Source organism: Xyrauchen texanus, chromosome 12, assembly GCF_025860055.1.
Source record: "Xyrauchen texanus isolate HMW12.3.18 chromosome 12, RBS_HiC_50CHRs, whole genome shotgun sequence".
Taxonomy (NCBI): Eukaryota; Metazoa; Chordata; class Actinopteri; order Cypriniformes; family Catostomidae; genus Xyrauchen; species Xyrauchen texanus.
The window spans coordinates 12,054,104-12,073,485 of NC_068287.1; the positions used below are offsets into that span (position 1 = coordinate 12,054,104).

The 19,382-nt window shown below is 39.9% G+C and overlaps 1 protein-coding gene across 1 annotated transcript in view; it reads right to left on the reverse strand.

The window, feature by feature from the left end:
- Positions 1-3,377: 3,377 nt before the first annotated feature.
- LOC127652825 (protein sidekick-2-like) overlaps positions 3,378-19,382 on the reverse strand; it is a 225,093-nt gene continuing 209,088 nt past the window's right edge. The window contains exons 40-45 of the mRNA XM_052139227.1: positions 17,862-17,987; positions 17,608-17,772; positions 15,620-15,760; positions 14,196-14,340; positions 10,837-10,966; positions 3,378-5,640 (exon numbers count right to left, since the gene is read on the reverse strand). Of these exons, the coding sequence (XP_051995187.1) occupies positions 5,239-5,640; positions 10,837-10,966; positions 14,196-14,340; positions 15,620-15,760; positions 17,608-17,772; positions 17,862-17,987 (1,109 nt within the window). The 3' untranslated portion in view covers positions 3,378-5,238. The remainder of the gene's footprint in view (positions 5,641-10,836; positions 10,967-14,195; positions 14,341-15,619; positions 15,761-17,607; positions 17,773-17,861; positions 17,988-19,382) is intronic.

Genomic DNA, 19,382 nt, shown 5'->3' on the forward strand with positions numbered 1-19,382 from the left:
CCTTCCTGTTTCTAGCTCTGCTGCAAACGCACCGGCTCTGTGCAATCATTCAGTTAACTCCGCCCATTTGCTTGTTAAACACGCCTTCTGCACGTTGCGCTTAAAAAGACAGTACACTTAATGCAAGTAGCTGCAGGAAGGAGAATTCCAAATGGGGGCGAAATCTCCAAAAGAGGGCGGGGTTACTCCAAAATGAGGTTGATCGAATTCACGGTTAGGGAAAGGGTTAGGCAAGGGGCTCACAATATATTTGCTGGTGGTTTGGAGCTCCCACCCTTTTTTGGAGCTCTGTCTTCAACTATATCCTTCTCACCAAAGGCGGGAATCCTAACTAACCCCTTCCCTAACCGTGACGCCCTCTTTTGAAGTATGCACGCCTCTCCGGGGTAACACCGCCCACTTATGGAGATTCCGTGCCCATTTGGATGCCTCCTACTTGGGAGCTTCTGTCACTTAAAGGAATAGTGCACCCAAAAATGAAAATTCTCTCATCATTTACTCACATTTATGCCATCCCACGTGTATGACCTTCTTTCTTCAACAAAGATTTTTTAGAAGAATATTTCAGCTCTGTATAATGAAAGTGAATGTTGCCCAACACTTTAAAGCTACAAAAAGCACATAAAGGCAGCATAAAAGTAATCCTTAAGAATCCAGTGGTTTAATCCATGTCTCCTTAAGCGATCTAAACGATTCTGGGTGAGAACAGAACAAAATGTAATTTAAAATCTAAAATATGTGCCATTGGTGTTTAGGGTGTTTCTGTTCAGACCCTCCCAGTGGCCCTCCCTTTGTCTTTGTACATTTCTTTGAAATGCAGTTAACTTGACAGGGATCTTGCAGTGAACAATTGTTAGTCATCACGCCATTGAAAGTCTAGTCAGTACCCACAGGGTTCAAACTGTTGTTTGTGTATTCACATAAATCAATTTGCAAAAGGCCATTATGTGTAATTTGCACCTCTGACATGAGCCTAAAGAGGAGTATCCTCTTGCAATTCAAGGCCTTTGGCATGTGTGCTCAGATGAAAGGCATGTTTGAACAGTGAGATCACTATCTGTGCTTAAATGTCAAGCAGTAAGGTCATTTATTATTTTACACATCTTTTTTTTTTTTTTTTTTTTTTTTAAGATAGCCCCACAACCAGAACTGTCAGTGGCTTGGAATGACTTTTATACAGTGGGTCAAGACCCCAAAAAGGCTACAGATCATCCCAAGAGCCATTCATATTCAAGAGACATTAAGAGAGAGAAAAGGTGCATTAAAAAGTTTTTTTATTCCAAGTTATTTTAATATATATATATATATATATATATATATATATATATATATATATATATATATTGTTGTATTTTTCACTTTTGAAAGATAAACAGTTTTGGTACTGTCCAATGTAAAATCAGGGTCATCAAGCAAAACCAGCCATGCCACTGCTATAAAAGATGCAGTCATCTCCATGATAAGCTGATGTGAATGGAGCACATTATTTCCTACAATCTTTCATGGTCATAATTAGATTAATTTAGTGTGACAGACAGTGCATTGAGGAAGTCTTTGAGTCACAATTAAAAGTCATTTCCCCCATTTGGCTCCGTTCCCAGGTTTTTATTTATCCATTAACTGTAATGCAAGTGCTGTCTTTAATGTGTTAATGTATGTTATCTCAGAATAATTAGTTTTTGTACAGAGAGATAACACTATGTCCTATATGGTTTGTAGGTATGTGTATACATGTTTTTGCCTTTAAGGAACACACTGTAAGCATGACCCCTCCTCCTCACTTGGTTATTATTTCTCATCTCTCGTGACATCTCTGGTTGGACCCCCTGACGTCCAGATCGATGCTTTCCGGCCTGGAATAAAGAGATTATCTCCAGGCGAACTCTCCCACTTTGGATTTTAGTTTCTTTGGTTGAACAGACACTTTTCATCTGGCCCAAATTTTGCTCTGCTGTAATGTAGTTGCAAGGAAACGAGTCAAGAGCTGCACAAGCATCTATCTTCTTCATGGCAAGGTCAAAACAAGCAGAGACATTTAAATTTAATAAGGCTATTTAGGATGAGATGGTATAAAACTTGAATAGAAAAATGAATAGAACAGTTTGGTTCCTGAAGTAAAAATTCATTCATATTCTCTATAGAGAAACTACATTTACCATAACATATAAACCTTTCATAAGTATATAAAACATATAAAATACAGATACATGTCCATGAGCTCCAAGACTATTTCGCAATGAGAAATGCTTCTGTAGAAGTCATAAAATTTAAACTTAATTCAAAACAAACTTTAAACACTGTTTAATTGCCAACTTCCCAGTGAAGAACTACACTACCCACAATCCTGAAGAGAGATCCACCAACCAGAGAAATTGCTGTCACTAAAGTTAAATTGCACTGCAAATTAAGTAATTATCCAAACATTCTTACACTACTTTTATATTTGTATATATTTTAATATTTTGCGAAACATTTAAAAATATATCCCATTTTAAACTCACAGTCAATAGAATTAATCTCAGCTGGGGTTTTTTCCCTTCAGATTTTTAAAGGATTTGTTTGCTTCAAATCAAAGGTTAACATGTTGTAATTTATCTTGGAGCTGGTTAGCTTGGCTTTTGAAATCCCCATGGAGAAAATAAATAGGAACATTTTCTTTTATAAACCAGATTGCTGAAAAAGTGTGCGCTATAACGTCCAATTTCAACAATGCTATGTAGGTTTGATGCTTTTTTTAAAGAGAAAGTTCTGAATGTGAATTCTTTCATCATTCACTCACCCTCATGCCATCCCGGATGTGTATGACTTTCTGTCTTCTGCTGAACACAAACAAAGATTTTTAGAAGAATCTCAGATCCAAAAACACATAAAAGCAGCATAAAAGTAATCCATACAACTCCAGTGGTTAAATCTATTTCTTTTTAAATGATATGATCATTTGGGTGAGAATGTCCTTTTTAACTATAAATTCTCCTCTAGTACATGGTGATTTGCACAAAAAAAATGAAATTTATAGTGAAAAAGGACTTAAATATTGATCTGCTTCTCATTTACACCTATCATATCACTTCTGAAGACATGGATTTATCCACTGGAGTTGTATGGATTACTTTTATGCTGCCTTTATGTGCTTTTTGACAACGTTCTGACAACCATTCGCTTGCATTGTTTGGCCCTACAGAGCTGAGATCTTTGTGTTCCTTCCCTTGAAAAGCCGAAGCAAGAGAGATCGTCAAAAACACTGAAAAATAGAGTAATTTATTTTCGATATGAACCATGCCTTGGTCCAATATAATTCATCAAGTATTGTACAGTGATAGTTACCTCACAGAGAACAAGACAGAGATATTGTAAATCATGTTCATCATATTGTCCTTTAAAGTCCTTTAAAATAGTTTCCACATAAGACTGCTGTTGCTCTTCTTAAGTTAAGAAAAACCAATTGATTATAAATAAATTAAGCATATTTGCTGACATACACATAAGCATACTGGATGTATACACTGTCAAACTGTGAACTGTAAAAACACATTCTACAATATATTCAGAGAAATACATACAATGTCTTTTGAAATAGTAGACATTTTTATCAATCTTTTTGGGATATGAATGGAACCCCGAACATGACTGAATCGGTGACGTTTGTGACTTGTCTGTACAAATCAATGGACACAGTGTAATATCACCTGCTCTCCTAGTGTGAACTGCAAGTCCATGTACTGTAGTTCATTTTCTATGTGTTGACCTTCTAATGCCCAGTACCTTTGGATGATATTGACCCACACAATCATTTTTACTCAGCCTTATACATTTTCTCATATGAGCTCACATGAAATGGCTGCTGGAGTAATAATGCTATGATTGTTGGGTTATAAATTTGATCAGAATGTACTTCCAGGGCAACATATCCCAGCGAAACAACTGCCATTGAGATGAATGTGAATGCATGGATAATTCACATGATGTCATTGTTTGGCAACCCAGACCTTTCCAAGAAAACCCATTGGCAGAATAGCACCGGCTAGCTCCTAAAACTGCAAACAAATATGCCCTTTGTTCTCTTACCATTATGACATGACAAACAACAGACAGGAAATGATAGTAGTGCCTGCAGCTTCTTCCTTTGTAATGTCTCTTTCGCTTACATGGTTGATTTGACACAGATAATAAGCAAAAAATACATAAAGGTGGAACTGGCCATGTACTGAATCTGAGAGAAATTAAATTCTTCTATACTCCCTTTTCCTCAGTGTTAAAGTTATGTTATCTAAGGAGCAGAACATTTCCCTCAGTTTCAAGAACTTCCCATTGGTACAAATTCACACTTGTTATGAGTTTTGAAAATATTCTGTCAATTATGTTAATTTGAGTGTCCGAATACATCAGAGCAATTTCACACAAATAGAGTTTGACAATCCTCTGAGAAATGACGATAGCTTTGGAAATCTGTAGCATTCAATGCAATGTCAAAAGCAATTTGTTCTTACTCTTTCATCACTTTTAAACATCAGCAGTGTGGTCCAAAGTCTGAGGTCACAGTGAAAATATTTCTATTTTGCATTCTTTTAATATTTTCAATGTTCATATTTTTTATAAAAAAAATATTATCATCATAACAATGAGTGAAAAGGTGAATTGAAAAATGTGCATGAAGTTCAGAATTTCATAGTATGTTGGCAATCAAATCAGCATGATTTGAGAATGTTCCAAAGAGCATCTGGTGCAGAAAGCTTACCTTTTGTACAAATAAGTTAAAATGGTCAATGTCACAAATTTGCATAATGACCTAAAATTGGGCAGAATCTCATAATTCTTCAATTTATATGTATCTTTTTTTCCCCAGATTTTCAGTGAGGTCTCAGACTTTTGGCCCCCACTATATATAGTGTATTTGTCACTTTGCAATCACATTTTTAGTTTTGAAAAATATTTTTTCAACATATATTTCTGTTTATCCACTAATCTCTTCGAAGTGAATAAGTAAACCTTTTCAAGCAACAAATGATTCCCTCAGAATGATTGTCTGTTTCAATGCTCTTGCACACATATACACACCAAAAGTACACCTGCACACCCACTTAAGTGGCCAAATAAAATCCAAATACAGCACAGGATGTCCAACAAAGTGCAATTCCTCTTTAAATAAAGAAGAAAATACAGTCAAAAAGAAAAAAATCAGACCAACAACAATGCTGGAGTCCCACCCAAGTGTGTTGTCAGTGGAATGAGAGTCTGGTATCAAACGAATGAGGAGAATCCTGTGGCTGGGACCTGGGTGGAGGCGCCCAGGCTGCTCGGGGGCCTGTACAGGGTGTGCTGGCTGTGGTTGACAGAGGACAGCAGTGATGGGGTGGGAGTCCGGCTGCCTTTAGGCCTGAACAAGGTGGCTTGACCCTGGGGCTGCGGGGAGGGATTGCTGTGGGGTTGTAGAGGTGGCAATGGTGGCAGTGGAGGAGGGTGGGGTCGGGACTCCTGTTCCGCCACTGTGTCGGGCTGGGCGTAGCCATACGCCGGAGGGCGAGAGACGCCCTTCTGTTGCCGCCGCCAGGAATTATAGTAGGTGGGGTCACTGATGTAGTGGTTGACGAAGGAATGGGTCTTCTGCCGGTTTGGATCCAACTCATATTCGCTGTCACTGCCCTGTAATTAAATGAGAATTTCTGTTACAGCTTCATCACCTTTTCTGCTGTGTTTTGATAGCCTGTGAGTTTGACAGCCAAGTGTCATTGTACGGAAAAGAATGGTTTATGCTTCACAAAACCAATAACAACATATAGGGCTCTATATTTGTGAGTGCGCAAAGCGCAGCAGGTCTGACAGGACCGTGGCATCATCGTCTCATGTCTGTATTGTGTTTAATGGTCTGTCTTTGTGTGAGTGTGTGGTTTCGGTTGTATGTCACCTTGGCAGCATGCACTCGTGTCAATAGTTTGTCTTGCTCACGGGAATGCGTGTGTGCCTTGCATCACGCGCGTGTTGCATGCCCGGGTCGCGAGCTGTGTTCATGTTGTGCTGATGTTCAGTCACTTCAGTCTAAGGTGTCAGTTGTGTGTGTGGCACAGGTTTCCTGTCTAGTTTTTGTCGCCTGTTGCGTGTGGCATTTGCCTCACGATGTATGACCATGTTACATTTAGTCTGAGAATGCGTAAAATCGCTTTGTTTGCCGTTGCTACACATTCTCTCGTCTTGTTTGTCGCTTGGCATGGGTGTAAATTGCCTCATTGTCTTAGTGATGTGCACTCATGCCATTTGGGTGTTTTGTTGTCTTGTAAGAACATGTGGCTTTGTTTTGTTTCTGTATCACTGCGTGACTCTCTGTTTTACGCTATACCCCGCCTCCTCGTTTGCCCATTATTAGTTCATTTGTTACACTTGCCCTGCATCAACCTGTTTGATTTCCTTCCCTATTTTAGTCTCCTTGTGTGTGCTGTCCAGTGCCAGTTCGTCTTGTGTGATTGTGCATTCGTCCAGTCTATTGGTTTGTTCCAGTCGGTTTTGTGTGTTGGTTCTGTTTTTGATTCACCCATCCCTCTTCGGTGTGGTTGATCCTGGTGCCCCGTTACCCTCTGCCCCAGATTGGATTACATTTTCCCCCTTGTGGGAGTTTTATGTTGGATTTTGTGTTTTATTTTTTGTATTAAATAAACCTTTATTTTTCACTCTATGTTTGGGTCCTGAGCCTCATCATTCCCTCTGATTGTGACATTATGAACTGGCCAAGATGGACCCAGCAGTTTTTATTATTCATCTGGTTCTCCTGCTCTACAGCATGCAGAGCATGACAAGAGGCAGGAGGACAAGTCTGTGTGGGGATGTGCTCTAGAGTTTTTGTCATTGTCCTCAGGTCTGGGCTACAATCAGACCTACCAAATTGATCTTTAATGGGCCGGTCTGAATGACCCTATTAAGTCTTGTGTTCCAGAACGGAGTGAGGATGAATAATTTCTGAGGCAGTCAGGCAAGCCCTTAAATGGGAGGAAGTTATCACAGCCGGTGCCTCAGGAGACTTCTCTCGTCCTCAGGTTGGGATGAGGATGGGCACACCTCACATGGAGGTGGATCCCTCGGCCATTGCCCCCGCACCTCAAAGGAGGAAGTGGAGAGGGAATCCCAGCTCATCAGCCGAGCCCACCACTGCTAACCACCTGGAGGTGGTGGTCATTCCCTCTGCTGACCACCTGGAGGTGGTGGTTGTTCCCCCTGCTGACCTCCTGGAGGTGGAGGCTGTTACAGCAGCAGTACTTCCTCTGTCCAGATGAGGAGGAGGAGGAGGGACCTACTTCCCTGCCACTGCCAGCGTCCACGGCCAAGCAGGCCATTCCCGTCGCTGCCAGCGCTCCTGGCCACAGAGGCCGCTCTCCAGTTGCTACCCATGCTACCGACCACAGAGGCCATTCCCTTGTCTCTGCCAGTGCTACCAGCGACAGAGGCCGTTCTCCAGTCGCTGCCAGCATTCCCAGCCACAGAGGCCATTCCCCAGTTATTGCCAGCGTTCCTGGCCACGGAGGCCGTTCTCCTGTCGCTGCCAGCGCTCCCAGCAATGGAGGTTGTTCCCCAGTTTCTGCCGGTGTTCACGGCCAAGGAGACAGTTCCCCCAGTTTCTGCCGGTGTTCACGGCCACAGAGGCCATTCCTCAGTTGTGGCCAGTGCCCGAGCCTTCCACGGCTCCGCCCAGTATTCTGTCACCTCTGCCCTGAGGCCGCCTCCCATGCCACCAGGCCCCACATTTGCCCTGAGTCCTCCTCCCAGGCCGTCGGACCCCGTCCCTTTCCTTAGGTTCCCTCCCTTCCCTCCCTTTAAGTGGTGTTTTCTGTTTTATGTAAGTGCTCATTTTGTCTTTCTTGTGTATTTTTTTTACGTTACCGTTTTGGGATGCCGGGAGCACGGTGTCTGGATCCTGACTTCTTGTCTGGTTCGGTGTAGATCATTATTGGGATCCGGACACTCATGCTCCATGTCTGTCTGTTATTGACAAGGGTGCATCGTGATTATGTCAACTTGGCAGCATGCACTTCCATCAATAGTTTGTCTGGCTCTTGCGAATATGGATGCACCTTGCATCACGCTCGCGTTGAGCACCCGGGTTGCGAGCTCTCTTCATGTTCTGCTGAGGTTCGCTCGCTTCAGTCTAAGGTGTTGGGTGTGTGTGTGGCCGAATTCTCGCACAGGTGTCCTGTCTTGTTTTTGTCGCCTGTTGTGTGCATTGAATGGCGTTTGCCTCGCGATGTACACTCAGGATTTTTTTAGTCTGAGAATGCGTGACATCGCTTTGTTTGGGGTTACTACGTATTCTCTCATCTTGTTTGTTGGTTGGCATGGGCGTGTATTGCCTCATTGTCTTGTTGATGTGCATTCATGCCATTCGGGTGTTTTGTTGTCTTGTGGGAGCACATGGCTTTGTTTTTGTTTCCACGTATCTCTCTGTCTTATGTCATATTCTGTCTCCTTGTTTGCCAATTAATAGTTCATTTGTTACACCTGCCTGCATTAACCTGTTTGATATCCTTCCCTATTTTAGTCTCCTCATGTGTGCTATCCAGTGCCAGTTCATCTTGTGTGCTTGTGTATTTGGTCAGTCTGTGATTCTCCCATCCTTCTTCGGTCCTGTCGGTCCTGGTTTCCGTTACCCTCTGCCCCAGCCCATATTACAGTTTCCCCTACAGGGTATTCTGTGTTTGTTTTTCCCACTTGTGGGAGTTTTATGTTTGTGTTTTATTTTTTGTATTTGCTATTTTCCTTAGAAATAGGTAACTGTGCTAAGACGTTTCAAAAGCAGGTTTAATCTCAGTCTAAAATCCGTTCCCGAATTTGCAGTTTGGAGATTTCCACCAACAGATGTTAATAAAGTGTATGTCCAAACAATGTCCCTGACAATCACTGTTGTGAATGTAAACAATCTATTATTCAAGGTTTATTTTTCAATTGTAATTAATTCAATTGTTAATGCACAAAAGAATGCAAGTCCATATTTCTATTATTCTAATTAATTGCATAGAGTCCATTTACACTACCAACTTCCTATGAATGTGCTGTCTTTGTTTAAATCGCTGGTGCTTGAGAGGGAATTGAAAATGCAGACAGTGCCAGAGAAGAACCTCAGATTCAAATTGCACTTGACCCAACCCATTAATGCTTTGCGCATGCAATTTTGTCAAACTCACTTGTGCCCAGACTTAGTGTATACTTGCACGAATATATCAAAACTTCCCATTACTTTGCGTGTATGACTTATGGTGTAGCGCTTAGCGCTCTTAAAATAGGGCCCTTAGAGTAAATAATGACAGAATTTACATTTATCAGTGAACTGTTTCTTTGATCAGAATTATCTGAAGGATCAAAACTTTGAGGAGTAGATATTTTTTAAGAAAAAAATAATCAACTCCTAAAAAAGGGGATAACATTATTTAGAGAGCCACATAGATGACAAAACAAGGAAGTTTAATGATGAGGGTTGAGATTGGACAAAAGCTCTACAGACTGACTGGATTTGTCTACCAGCTGTCCTCTGTAAGAAAAGGTCTGAATCAATAACTTGTATTACTGCTTATTAAACTTTGCCAAAGTGTTTGCCATGTGTTTGCCCAAAATCAACAATATAAAAAATCCTCCATGCTTCAGCAGCATGTAGAGGCAAAACTGAAGCATATCTATCTATTTACACAAGTGTTGGGAAAAAAATAAATAATAAAAAATAATAAAAAGGTAGAGATTACTTTTTCTAAGGAGAAAAATCTGAGAGGCAGGAGATTTAGGCAAACATCTCCATTTGCTCTCCATTTAATCTCATTGATGCCTTGGACAAACAATTGAGATTTTGTGATTTTTCTTTCCAGTGGGGGATTGACCTTTAGAATTTTGTGTGTGTTTAATGAATAAAACACTTCATTTACATGTTAAATGATGTCCATAAAATCTACAGATGGAAAAAGAAACCGTGAGTGATATACGCTCACTTAGCACTTTATTAGAAAACTATGGTCGACGTAGTCTTCTGCTGTTGTAGACCACCCGCCTCAAGATTTGATTGTGTTGTGCATTCTGAGATGCTGTTCTGCTCACTACATTTGTACAGAGTGGTTATCTGAGTTACCATAGCCTTTCTGTCAGCTCGAACCAGTCTGGCCATTCTGACCTCTCTCGTTAACAAGGCATTTCTGTCTGCAGAACTGCCGCTCACTGGATGTTTTTTGTTTTTGGCACCATTCTGAGTAAACTATAGATACTGCTGTACGTGAACATCCAGTAGTTTCAGAAATACTCAAACCAGCCCATCTGGCACCAACAATCATGGCATGGTCAAAATCACTGAGATAATTTTTTTTCCCCATTTTGATGGTTGATGTGAACATTAATCGAAGCTCCAGACACGTATCTGCATGTTTTTATGCACTACACTGCTGCCATACAACTGGCTGATTAGATAATTGCCTGAATAAGTAAGTTTCCATTTTACCGTAATTTCTGATTGTAACAAGATTTTCAACAAGAAATAAAGTAGAGCAGAACTCGATGCTATCCTTCCATAATTGATTTGATCATGAAAAGTGACCGTTTCGCACCAGAATGGAGCCAGGTGTTGGAGGGGAGGCGAAGAAAAAGTAGTGATTTGTGATGTCAGGCCAAGCAAGTTCTTACATTTTGAAAACAGATTACAAAGACAAGCATATTTTAATTTGGAATACCATGAAACGATGCACTGAGCACAATATGAACATATGTGTATTAAGAAAATGAATGGGGCCCATTTGAATTTTTATGTTGACTTTACATATGAGACAACATTAGGAAACATGAACTGTTCTTAGAAATGAATTTGTCCTGTCAGGGGTGAATCACCTGAGAGTCAGACACTTCTGAGGGCTTCTCGTTCAGGCTACTGCTCTCAGCTGGGACCAGGTCATTGTACTTAATACTGACATCTTCATCAGAGTAGTGCAGACTGCCGGGACTGGGCCGTGGTGGAGATCTAGTGGAAGAAGAAAGAGAAAGTGGGAAAAAAGAGAGAGGCTTTACTATGCTGTACAATATTAATATAAATTAAGCCTTAAGTTGGTTCCTCTACAAGAGCAATTATGTGGTATTCATGCGTTGCAAGACGCGTTTGCGTTCACATACTTGAGTAGAGTTTGTTTCTGCCCTTATACTGCAAACACCAAAAAGGACATATAACCACCAATGTATTACAAAAGGTGTTCATGCTAATCTATATATGCTATATTTCAAATAATCTGAAGCCATACAATAACTTTCACTGAGAAATAAACTAATTGAATGATTACTCATAATCTTCACCTATTGTATGCTGTAGCCCTAAAATCTCATATGCAGTTTGTATTTGCCTCGTCGAGAACAATCTCCAATGGCGTTTGACACCAATGAAGTCAAACCTGACATAATGCATCTAATTTTGGTTTTCATGGGAGAAACATAGAAAATAATTTGGGGTCAGAACAACACTTAATTTTGGGGTGAATTATCCCTTTAAAACAGACAGAAAACTAAACAACACGGGTTTTAAAATCATCACGAGAAACACATAACGCTTTTGATTGGATGAATAAATTTGCAGAAACCGAAAGCTACATGCTCCAGGAAAAACGTTGAGCATTCTCACGAGAAAGAATAGCAAATTTGCCCTTTAAAGACAGATTCAGGGGCTATGAATCACATTGCATTGTAATTCTTTGAAACAGTCTGCTTGTTTATTAAAAATGATGGCTAAGGGGTTGTCGCATGGCAAGGTGAGTTTACTTGATTTGCCATAATGAGGCCTGCTAAGCTCAAAGCCAAGGTCACTGGAGACATTAGCTTTTGAACTGCGGCTGCTAAGCTTCCCTGGTTCAGTACTTTACTTTAGTCGGCTTAGAAAATGAAACAAGCTGAAATAGCTCACATAGGAAAGAGACTTTAAAGAGCTATGCAGGGCGCTAATAAGTTAATACATGTTTGATATTTGGAGAGCCACCAAGCCCTAATAAGGATGCAAGAGGGTTTCTGAAAAACATGGCAACCACCAGCCAAGTGCATCAATGGTGAAATGCACAATGCTTTGTTCAAACTGAAAATGAACAAGAGGACCATGCACGAGTTGTGTACTTATAGAAAGCCCTGGTGGTGGAGGGGTTGTTCCAGCAAAAATAGGCCCCTTGAGATAAAAGCAAGGAACTGGGGGGAGGGGAAGGTTATGACATTTTATCTGTTTAAAATTCAAAGGAGGCAGAGGTTTGAGAAGGGTTGAAACAGAGGGGCGGAGCAATGTCAAACAGACGCCAACACCCCCACAGCAGCCAGAGAGGGCTTTCCGTTATTCACGAGCACTATATCCTTCAACTCCTTATTCATCCTAATCTATTCTGTCTCATACCCAACCCTTTCCTTTTCTACCTTCATTAAAGATATCTCTTGTGGCTCCATCTAGACCTCAGCTTATTAGCAGGACTGCATCCAAGTGGAAGTTCTCCACTGCCTAGTCCCCTTTGATCCACATCCCAGGCCTTTGCAACTGGGCAGAAAACCAGCACAACCCCCCCCCCCCAGGTCATTCCACCATAATAGGCCAGAGCGGCTTCTCCAATTACCACCAGAGGAAGCTCAGAAAGCCAACCCATCCCTTCATTCAATCAAGCTAAGTAGCCCAAAAACTTATTGACGAAGAGATCTGAGAACAAACTTCTGATCACTGCAATTAGAATAATGAGAATGCCGTAGAGCCATTTTGTATACTATTCATGTTTATCCAAGGAAAGCCAAAATTAAATGTCTTCTGCAGTTTAAGTCTTGAAGCAGGTGCAAATATAGGGGGGTTTGGGTGAAGGCCAAAGTATACTTTTTCAGTGTGCTATTATGTGTTCTATGGCATTTATTTCAGTGATATCTGACACTTAATAATTTTAATGGGAAAGGGCCATTTGACGGTGATTAATCTCTCATATTCATGACATCTTTGATGTACAAAGGTCTTTTGGCACCAAGGCAGCAATTCAGCTGCTTATTTTTTCAGATGTTTTAAAACAAAAGGTTGTGGGGGGTTTAGATAGTAGAGGATTTTAACATTTCAGTAGTCACAAAATGTTTTTATTATAAGTTAGTCAGATGGGTCACATATTGTTACCTAAGAAGGTACTACAGCAACGGTATACTGCTCAAGCACTTTCCAGTACCCCGTGCCCTAACCAGCCTGAAACATGAAAATTGATAGAAAATTGTTGTTCGCTTCCATTTGTATTTTTGAGCCATTGTGCACAGTGAAATCTTATTGGTCTCATTGACTGTGATTGTGTTGCATCACAACGCTTTTTTGCTTTCAGTGTGAACTGTCAAATAACTTATCGCTAAAAACACGTTGTGTCATGCATGTTAGGATACAGTGTTAGATCAGTATTGAACTGTCTCAAGTATTTCACAAGAAATTAAGAACATAATTAATTTGTTAAAAAGAAGTCTAAAAATTGACATTTGTCTATTTGTGCTAGGGCCGACAAAAGACTCTAAAGTCCGTGACAAACCTCAAATGACTACAGCCCAAAACTTTCCTGTAGAAATTTGAATCCCCTGAAATCATTGTAGAATTTCCTCACTCTCCTGAAGAACACTCTTTCTTAGTCCTTATCCTACAGAGGACACAGTATGTTCATCATCAATATGGTCAATATTTCTATATGGAGTATCTTCATGCATGTTGAGAAAGACGTTGTGTTGAAGGCGCTTACGTAAGTGGATACTTTCAACAGAATGCAGTATGAATGCAAATAAGACATGAAGGAGGGGGTTCTTAGTGGTCTAACCTCTACAGTCTGCTGTGTTCTTTTCAGCTGACAGATTGCAGTTGGAAATTTGTAAGAAGCATCTGTCATTAGAACCCATGCCAACTCAATCCATTTAAAGGATGCCTGAAGTAAAATTTAAATCAATGGCCGGGCCAAAGCACTGTGTGTGGAGAGAATACATGCCACTCTGACTCTTTGTTTGTAGCCATTTGGGAATGAAATCCATTGTGCAAATAATGTCCTGATCAGCACACAGTACTTTACCACACAAAAAAACTGCCAGAAAAAACTCCCCATTATATTAGCTTAAAAAAAAAACTATTCTATTACATATTTATGGTCTAGTGCTTATATTGAGCTGTGTAAAGTTATATCACCAAACATGCTTATAACAAATCTCAATCAGAAATCATGCAGATCTATACTGACCTGGTGTAGATTCCGTTCTTGCGGCAGAAGGAATTTTTGACAGAAAGTCGACGGTTGTTGAGTTCTAGAGCGGGGAAGCGTCCTTCATCCAGCCGCACCATCTCTCCATGTGAGAGGGGCAGTGATGTACAGTTCGAGTGGGACTCTATATAGAGATATAAGAAGATACTCTGAGGATTTGATTTGATCTGTCTGTCTGTCTGTCTGTCATCCATCTGTCTGTCCATCCTTCCGTCTCTCTATCAATCTGTCTGTCTATCTATCTGTCTGTCTATCTACCTATCTATGTATATGTCTATCTATCTGTCTGTCCATCGGTATGTCTGTCTGTCTGTCTATCCATCTGTCTGTCTGTCTGTCTGTCCATCGGCCTGTCCATCTGCCTGCCTGTCTGTCTGTCTGTCTATCTATCTATCTTAGATAATTCAGCATGCATCGTTTTAAGTCAGAAAACCTCTGATCTCAAAAGCTAAGATCTCCATTTGCCACCCTCTTGTTTTATTGACACACTCACAAACTCTGAACTCAGGTGAGTAATGCAGTGACCTCTCAGCCTATATGGATGGTGTTATCAATAAACTTGCTGGACTTTTGGCCTCTCTGGACTTCAGTAAAACAAGCTGGCACTGTTAGATCAGCACCAAACAGAACTAGGTGGGGCCGACCTTGAGAGAAGCCCTTTGTGTCCCACACAAACATTTGCCTTGTACTGCCTCACTCATCCACAGCCCTGTGCACAGACCCTGGCCCTGACAGAGCACTAACTCTCCCAAAACAAACCCACATGCAGCCACGTGAGAACTCCTCACACGCCCACATTTGCTTATATTTCATGGTGTGGACTGTTCTATTGTTTTGATACTGAGCTAATGATTCTAGAGTTTCTATCCCATAACCCTACCGGTAGAACTAACCCTCACACAAACAGTTTTGCATTTTCATTCAGACATTGTTCAGTGTTCAATTTTTAATGTTTTACTATTCTTGTGGTGACAGTTAGGGAATGAGACCCACTGAGTGTTGTGACACTCAGAAATCAGACTCAAAAATTGCAGTCTCTTGACAAAAAGGTCTTGCTTTCCAAGCTGACACAAGACCTGAGATAATAAGTGATGTGATTTTGGTTAGGTATCAGACTGCTACCCTCCGAGGCAGCTAAATGAGTCAGCAATTAAGTTAATAGTAATGACCAATACCAACTGAAGCAAAAAGAAGCTGCTATTGATTCCCTAAGTCTCTCGCAAGTGGAAAATCACTTTTCCCCCATAGTGCTATGACAATACCCGCAGAGAAAAATTGGAGGTGAATGTTTGAGTCCATCTCATTTTAGCCACATCAGTAAGCAGAGCAGAACAGGCAATCAGGGTAACTATCAGACATTATGGATCTACAGTATTTTCTGTATTTTTGGCTAATTGACTCACCTGAGTCTGTTTTCTTGGTGTATTTTTTACTCTGGCCACGTATGATAAGGATGAATACGAGTAGTAGGATAAAGATGAGGCCCACAAGAGCGATCACCACCAGAAACCACCATTCCTCATAAAAGGGGGAGACCTTTTGGGCTGGTAATGGAGAAAGGAAGGTTGTGTAAATTACTTTTATTAATATTATACTCTACACAGCATGTAATAGTAAGGAAAGTTTGGCAACCCTTTTCCATATAATAACAGTGAATGGGGACTGGCACTGTTAAGCTCCAAAATGACAAAACAAAAGCACCATAAAAGTAGTCCATACAACTCATGCACTATTCCAAGTCTTCTGAAGACATATGATAGCTTTGTGTGACAAACAGACACAAATTTAAGTTGTTATTCACTGAAAATCTTCCCTTTCACTGTAGCTCTAAAATCAAATACAGCTGAAGTCAGAGTTTACATACACCTTAGCCAAATGCATTTAAACTCAGTTTTTCACAATTCCTGACATTTAATTGTAGAAAACATCCCCTGTCTTAGGTAAGTTAGGATCACTACTTGTCAGAAATGTCAGAATAATACATGTAATAATAATGCTGCCACCCCCATGCTTCAATTTGTGATGGTATTCTTTGGCTTGCAAGCCTCAGCTTTTTTCCTCCTAACATAATGATGGTCATTATGGCAAAACAGTTACATTTTGTTTCATCAGACGAAAGTAAGATCCAAAAGTTAGATCTTTGTCCCCATGTGCACTTGCAAACTGTAGTCTGGCTTTTTTATGGTGGTTTTGGAGCAGTGGTTTCTTTCTTGCTGAGCAGCCTTTCAGGTTATGTTGATGTAAGACTCGTTTTACTGTGGATATAGATACTTGTCTACCTGTTTCCTCCAGCATCTTCACAAGGTCCTTTGTTGTGGTTCTGGGATTGATTTGCACTTTTTACACCAAACTACGTTCATCTCTAGGAGACAGAATGCATCTCCTTCCTGAGCGGTATGATGGCTGCATAGTCCCATGGTGTTTATACTTGCGTATTATTGTTTGTATAGATGAATGTGGTACCTTCAGGCATTTGGAAATTGATCCCAAGCACGAACCAGACTTGTGGAGGTCCACAATTGTTTCTCTGAGGTCTGATTACTTTTGATTTTCCCATGATGTCAAGGAATGAGGCACTGAGTTTGAAGGTAGGCCTTAAAATACATCCACAGGTACACATCCAATTCAGTACACTTCCTATCAGAAGCTAATTGGCTTATTGTCTAAAGGCAGGAATTTTCCAAGCTGCTTAAATGCACAGTTAACTTGGTGTATGTAAACTTCTGACCCACTAGAATTGTGATTTAGTCAATTAAAAGTGAAACAATCTGTCTGTAAACAATTGTTGGAAAAATGACTTGTGATATGCACAAAGTAGATTTATGCACAACGACTTGCCAAAACAATAGTTTGCAAATATTAAATTTGTTGTGTGGTTAACAAATGAGTTTAATGACTTCTGACTTCAACTGTATAGCGTCATTGACGTCAATGACATTTGGTAATGAAACTTTTACATGAAAATTTACATGAGAACCAATGTCTTTTGAATTAAAATAGTATCACTGCGTCATTATTGTAGTCCACAAGACTTTCACGTTCAATTTCAGAGCTTCGGTGGAGTTTAAGATTATCAGTTAATAATGACTTAAATCATGATCTGTTCCTCACACAAAACCTAATAAATGGCTTCAGAAGACTTGAATACAGCATACAAGTCATATGGATTTCATGATACTTCTAAGGTGCTTTCTTCACATTTTGCAGTTTAACAGACCCAGTCCCCAATTACTTTTTAAATAGAACAGAGCGGATAGGATATTATTTTACAAAATCAACTTTTATATTTTAAAATAAATTAAGTCATATAAACATGAGGGTAAATAATGCCATATTTTTTGGGGGGTGAACTATTCCTTTAAACTTCCTCAACTTTTTCAAGTTTACTCACCTGATATTGAAGGAGATGGAGCACTTGGAGACCCATAGCCATAATCATTCACTGCAATAACACGAAAGTCATAGGTGACCCCTTCTCTGAGCATATCCAGGTTGAGAGTGTATGATGTCACCTCTTTAGGAATATCTTTGATGAGAATATCCCACAATCCTTCATCTGTTGGCAATAAGATACATTGATTCCTCACAATTTTATAAAAACCTTTAACAAAATTGCACAGTTTCTGTGGTTTTTCTTTAACTCACCAGATGGCCTGGCCTCTATGACATAGCGTGTGATGGGGGCACGGCCAGGATCACCGCTGGACCAGTGGAGGGTGAGGGCAGAGCCATAACGGGAGATAAATGGCTCACCTGGAGGCCCAGGAGCACCTGTATCACAAATGTAGCAATAAAGCAACAGTCTGCAAAAAGACTAACAACACAGCAATAAATTCTGCAAACAGAACCTCAGTAGTAGAGTTTTTAAAGTGACATAACAAATAAAAAATGTATTGCCTTTGAAAAGCATTAAACATGTATTTAAAAGTGATTTAGTAAATTTCAGCCATTATGCTAACTTCCACCACATCTCTTTCTCCAAAAATAAAAAAAAACTAAAAAAAATGTTAGCAAACCCAATCCCTTACTTAAATCGAGAGTTCATGGAAAAATTGCTGCAAAATTAGTTTAGATTTTTGTAAGGAATGTCAGCAATGTCTGGCATGGTAAATCTTAGAATGTTTTTTCATGCAAGCTATATATGACATACCATGATATAACCAAATCAACAGATGGTCAAATTAAAGTTCTCATTGTACATGTCAGCATGCTAAACGATTAGCATGCCATGCTAACATTCCATATTGCATTACCTATGGTTCAATTATCCTGCTTGGCTAACATTTTCAAGTACTTCAAGTAATTATATCATTATGTTGAATTTAGTCCAATATGGTAAATGAATAGTTTAATAGTTTAAGTACTGACTGTATTTACTTGATCAGCTTTAGCAGGAATTAGTAACAGACATTTTTGTTTAGGCATTACAAACAACTACCCAAGGGGGTCAGGATTTCTTTGAGGGACTTAAATCTTAATGAAAATGTCCCGCTGAATGTTTTTTTTTTGTTTGTTTGTTTACAGAACCAAGGGATGTCAAAGTACCAGGTGTGATTTCTCAGGACACCTTTTCAGTGAGCTTGTTTGCATGGACACCAGAAACCGGTTTATTGCAAGAAAGCTCCTTAAGACTCGAAAGCGGCGTGCGCGTTTACATGCACTGTGTTATTGGCTTTCTCTTTGATCCTAAATACATGCGGCTAGGTCAATAAGTAGCTTTCTGGAATAAATAACAAACATGGTGTCTTATAGCTATGTTTCTTTTCTGTTGCTTCGCTTTATTTCCAGATGAAGACATAGATTTCCTTCTTATGTCAAAGTCTGGGATTCCCCCAATGTACTTGAGCGCATATACATGGATGTGAGGGACAGTAGTCGATACTTTAAATTGATGTGTAAAATTTGTTATAGTTTAAAGTGTGTGTGTGATTTTCTCTTTTCCTACTGTACTCCCAAAGGTGTTGAATTATTTCTGCTGTGTTGACTTATTGATACTTGTAATATTAGTTATCTGGTCTCTACACATATGTGCACTCTTCAAAAACATAGGTGTGTTAAACAGTTTTCTCTTAATCACTTAAATGGTGTAAGATAAATGGCATTCACATTTATATCACGTTGCAGAATGCTGCTTTCTGTAAAACCCTGAAAAGAAAAATGCTTTCT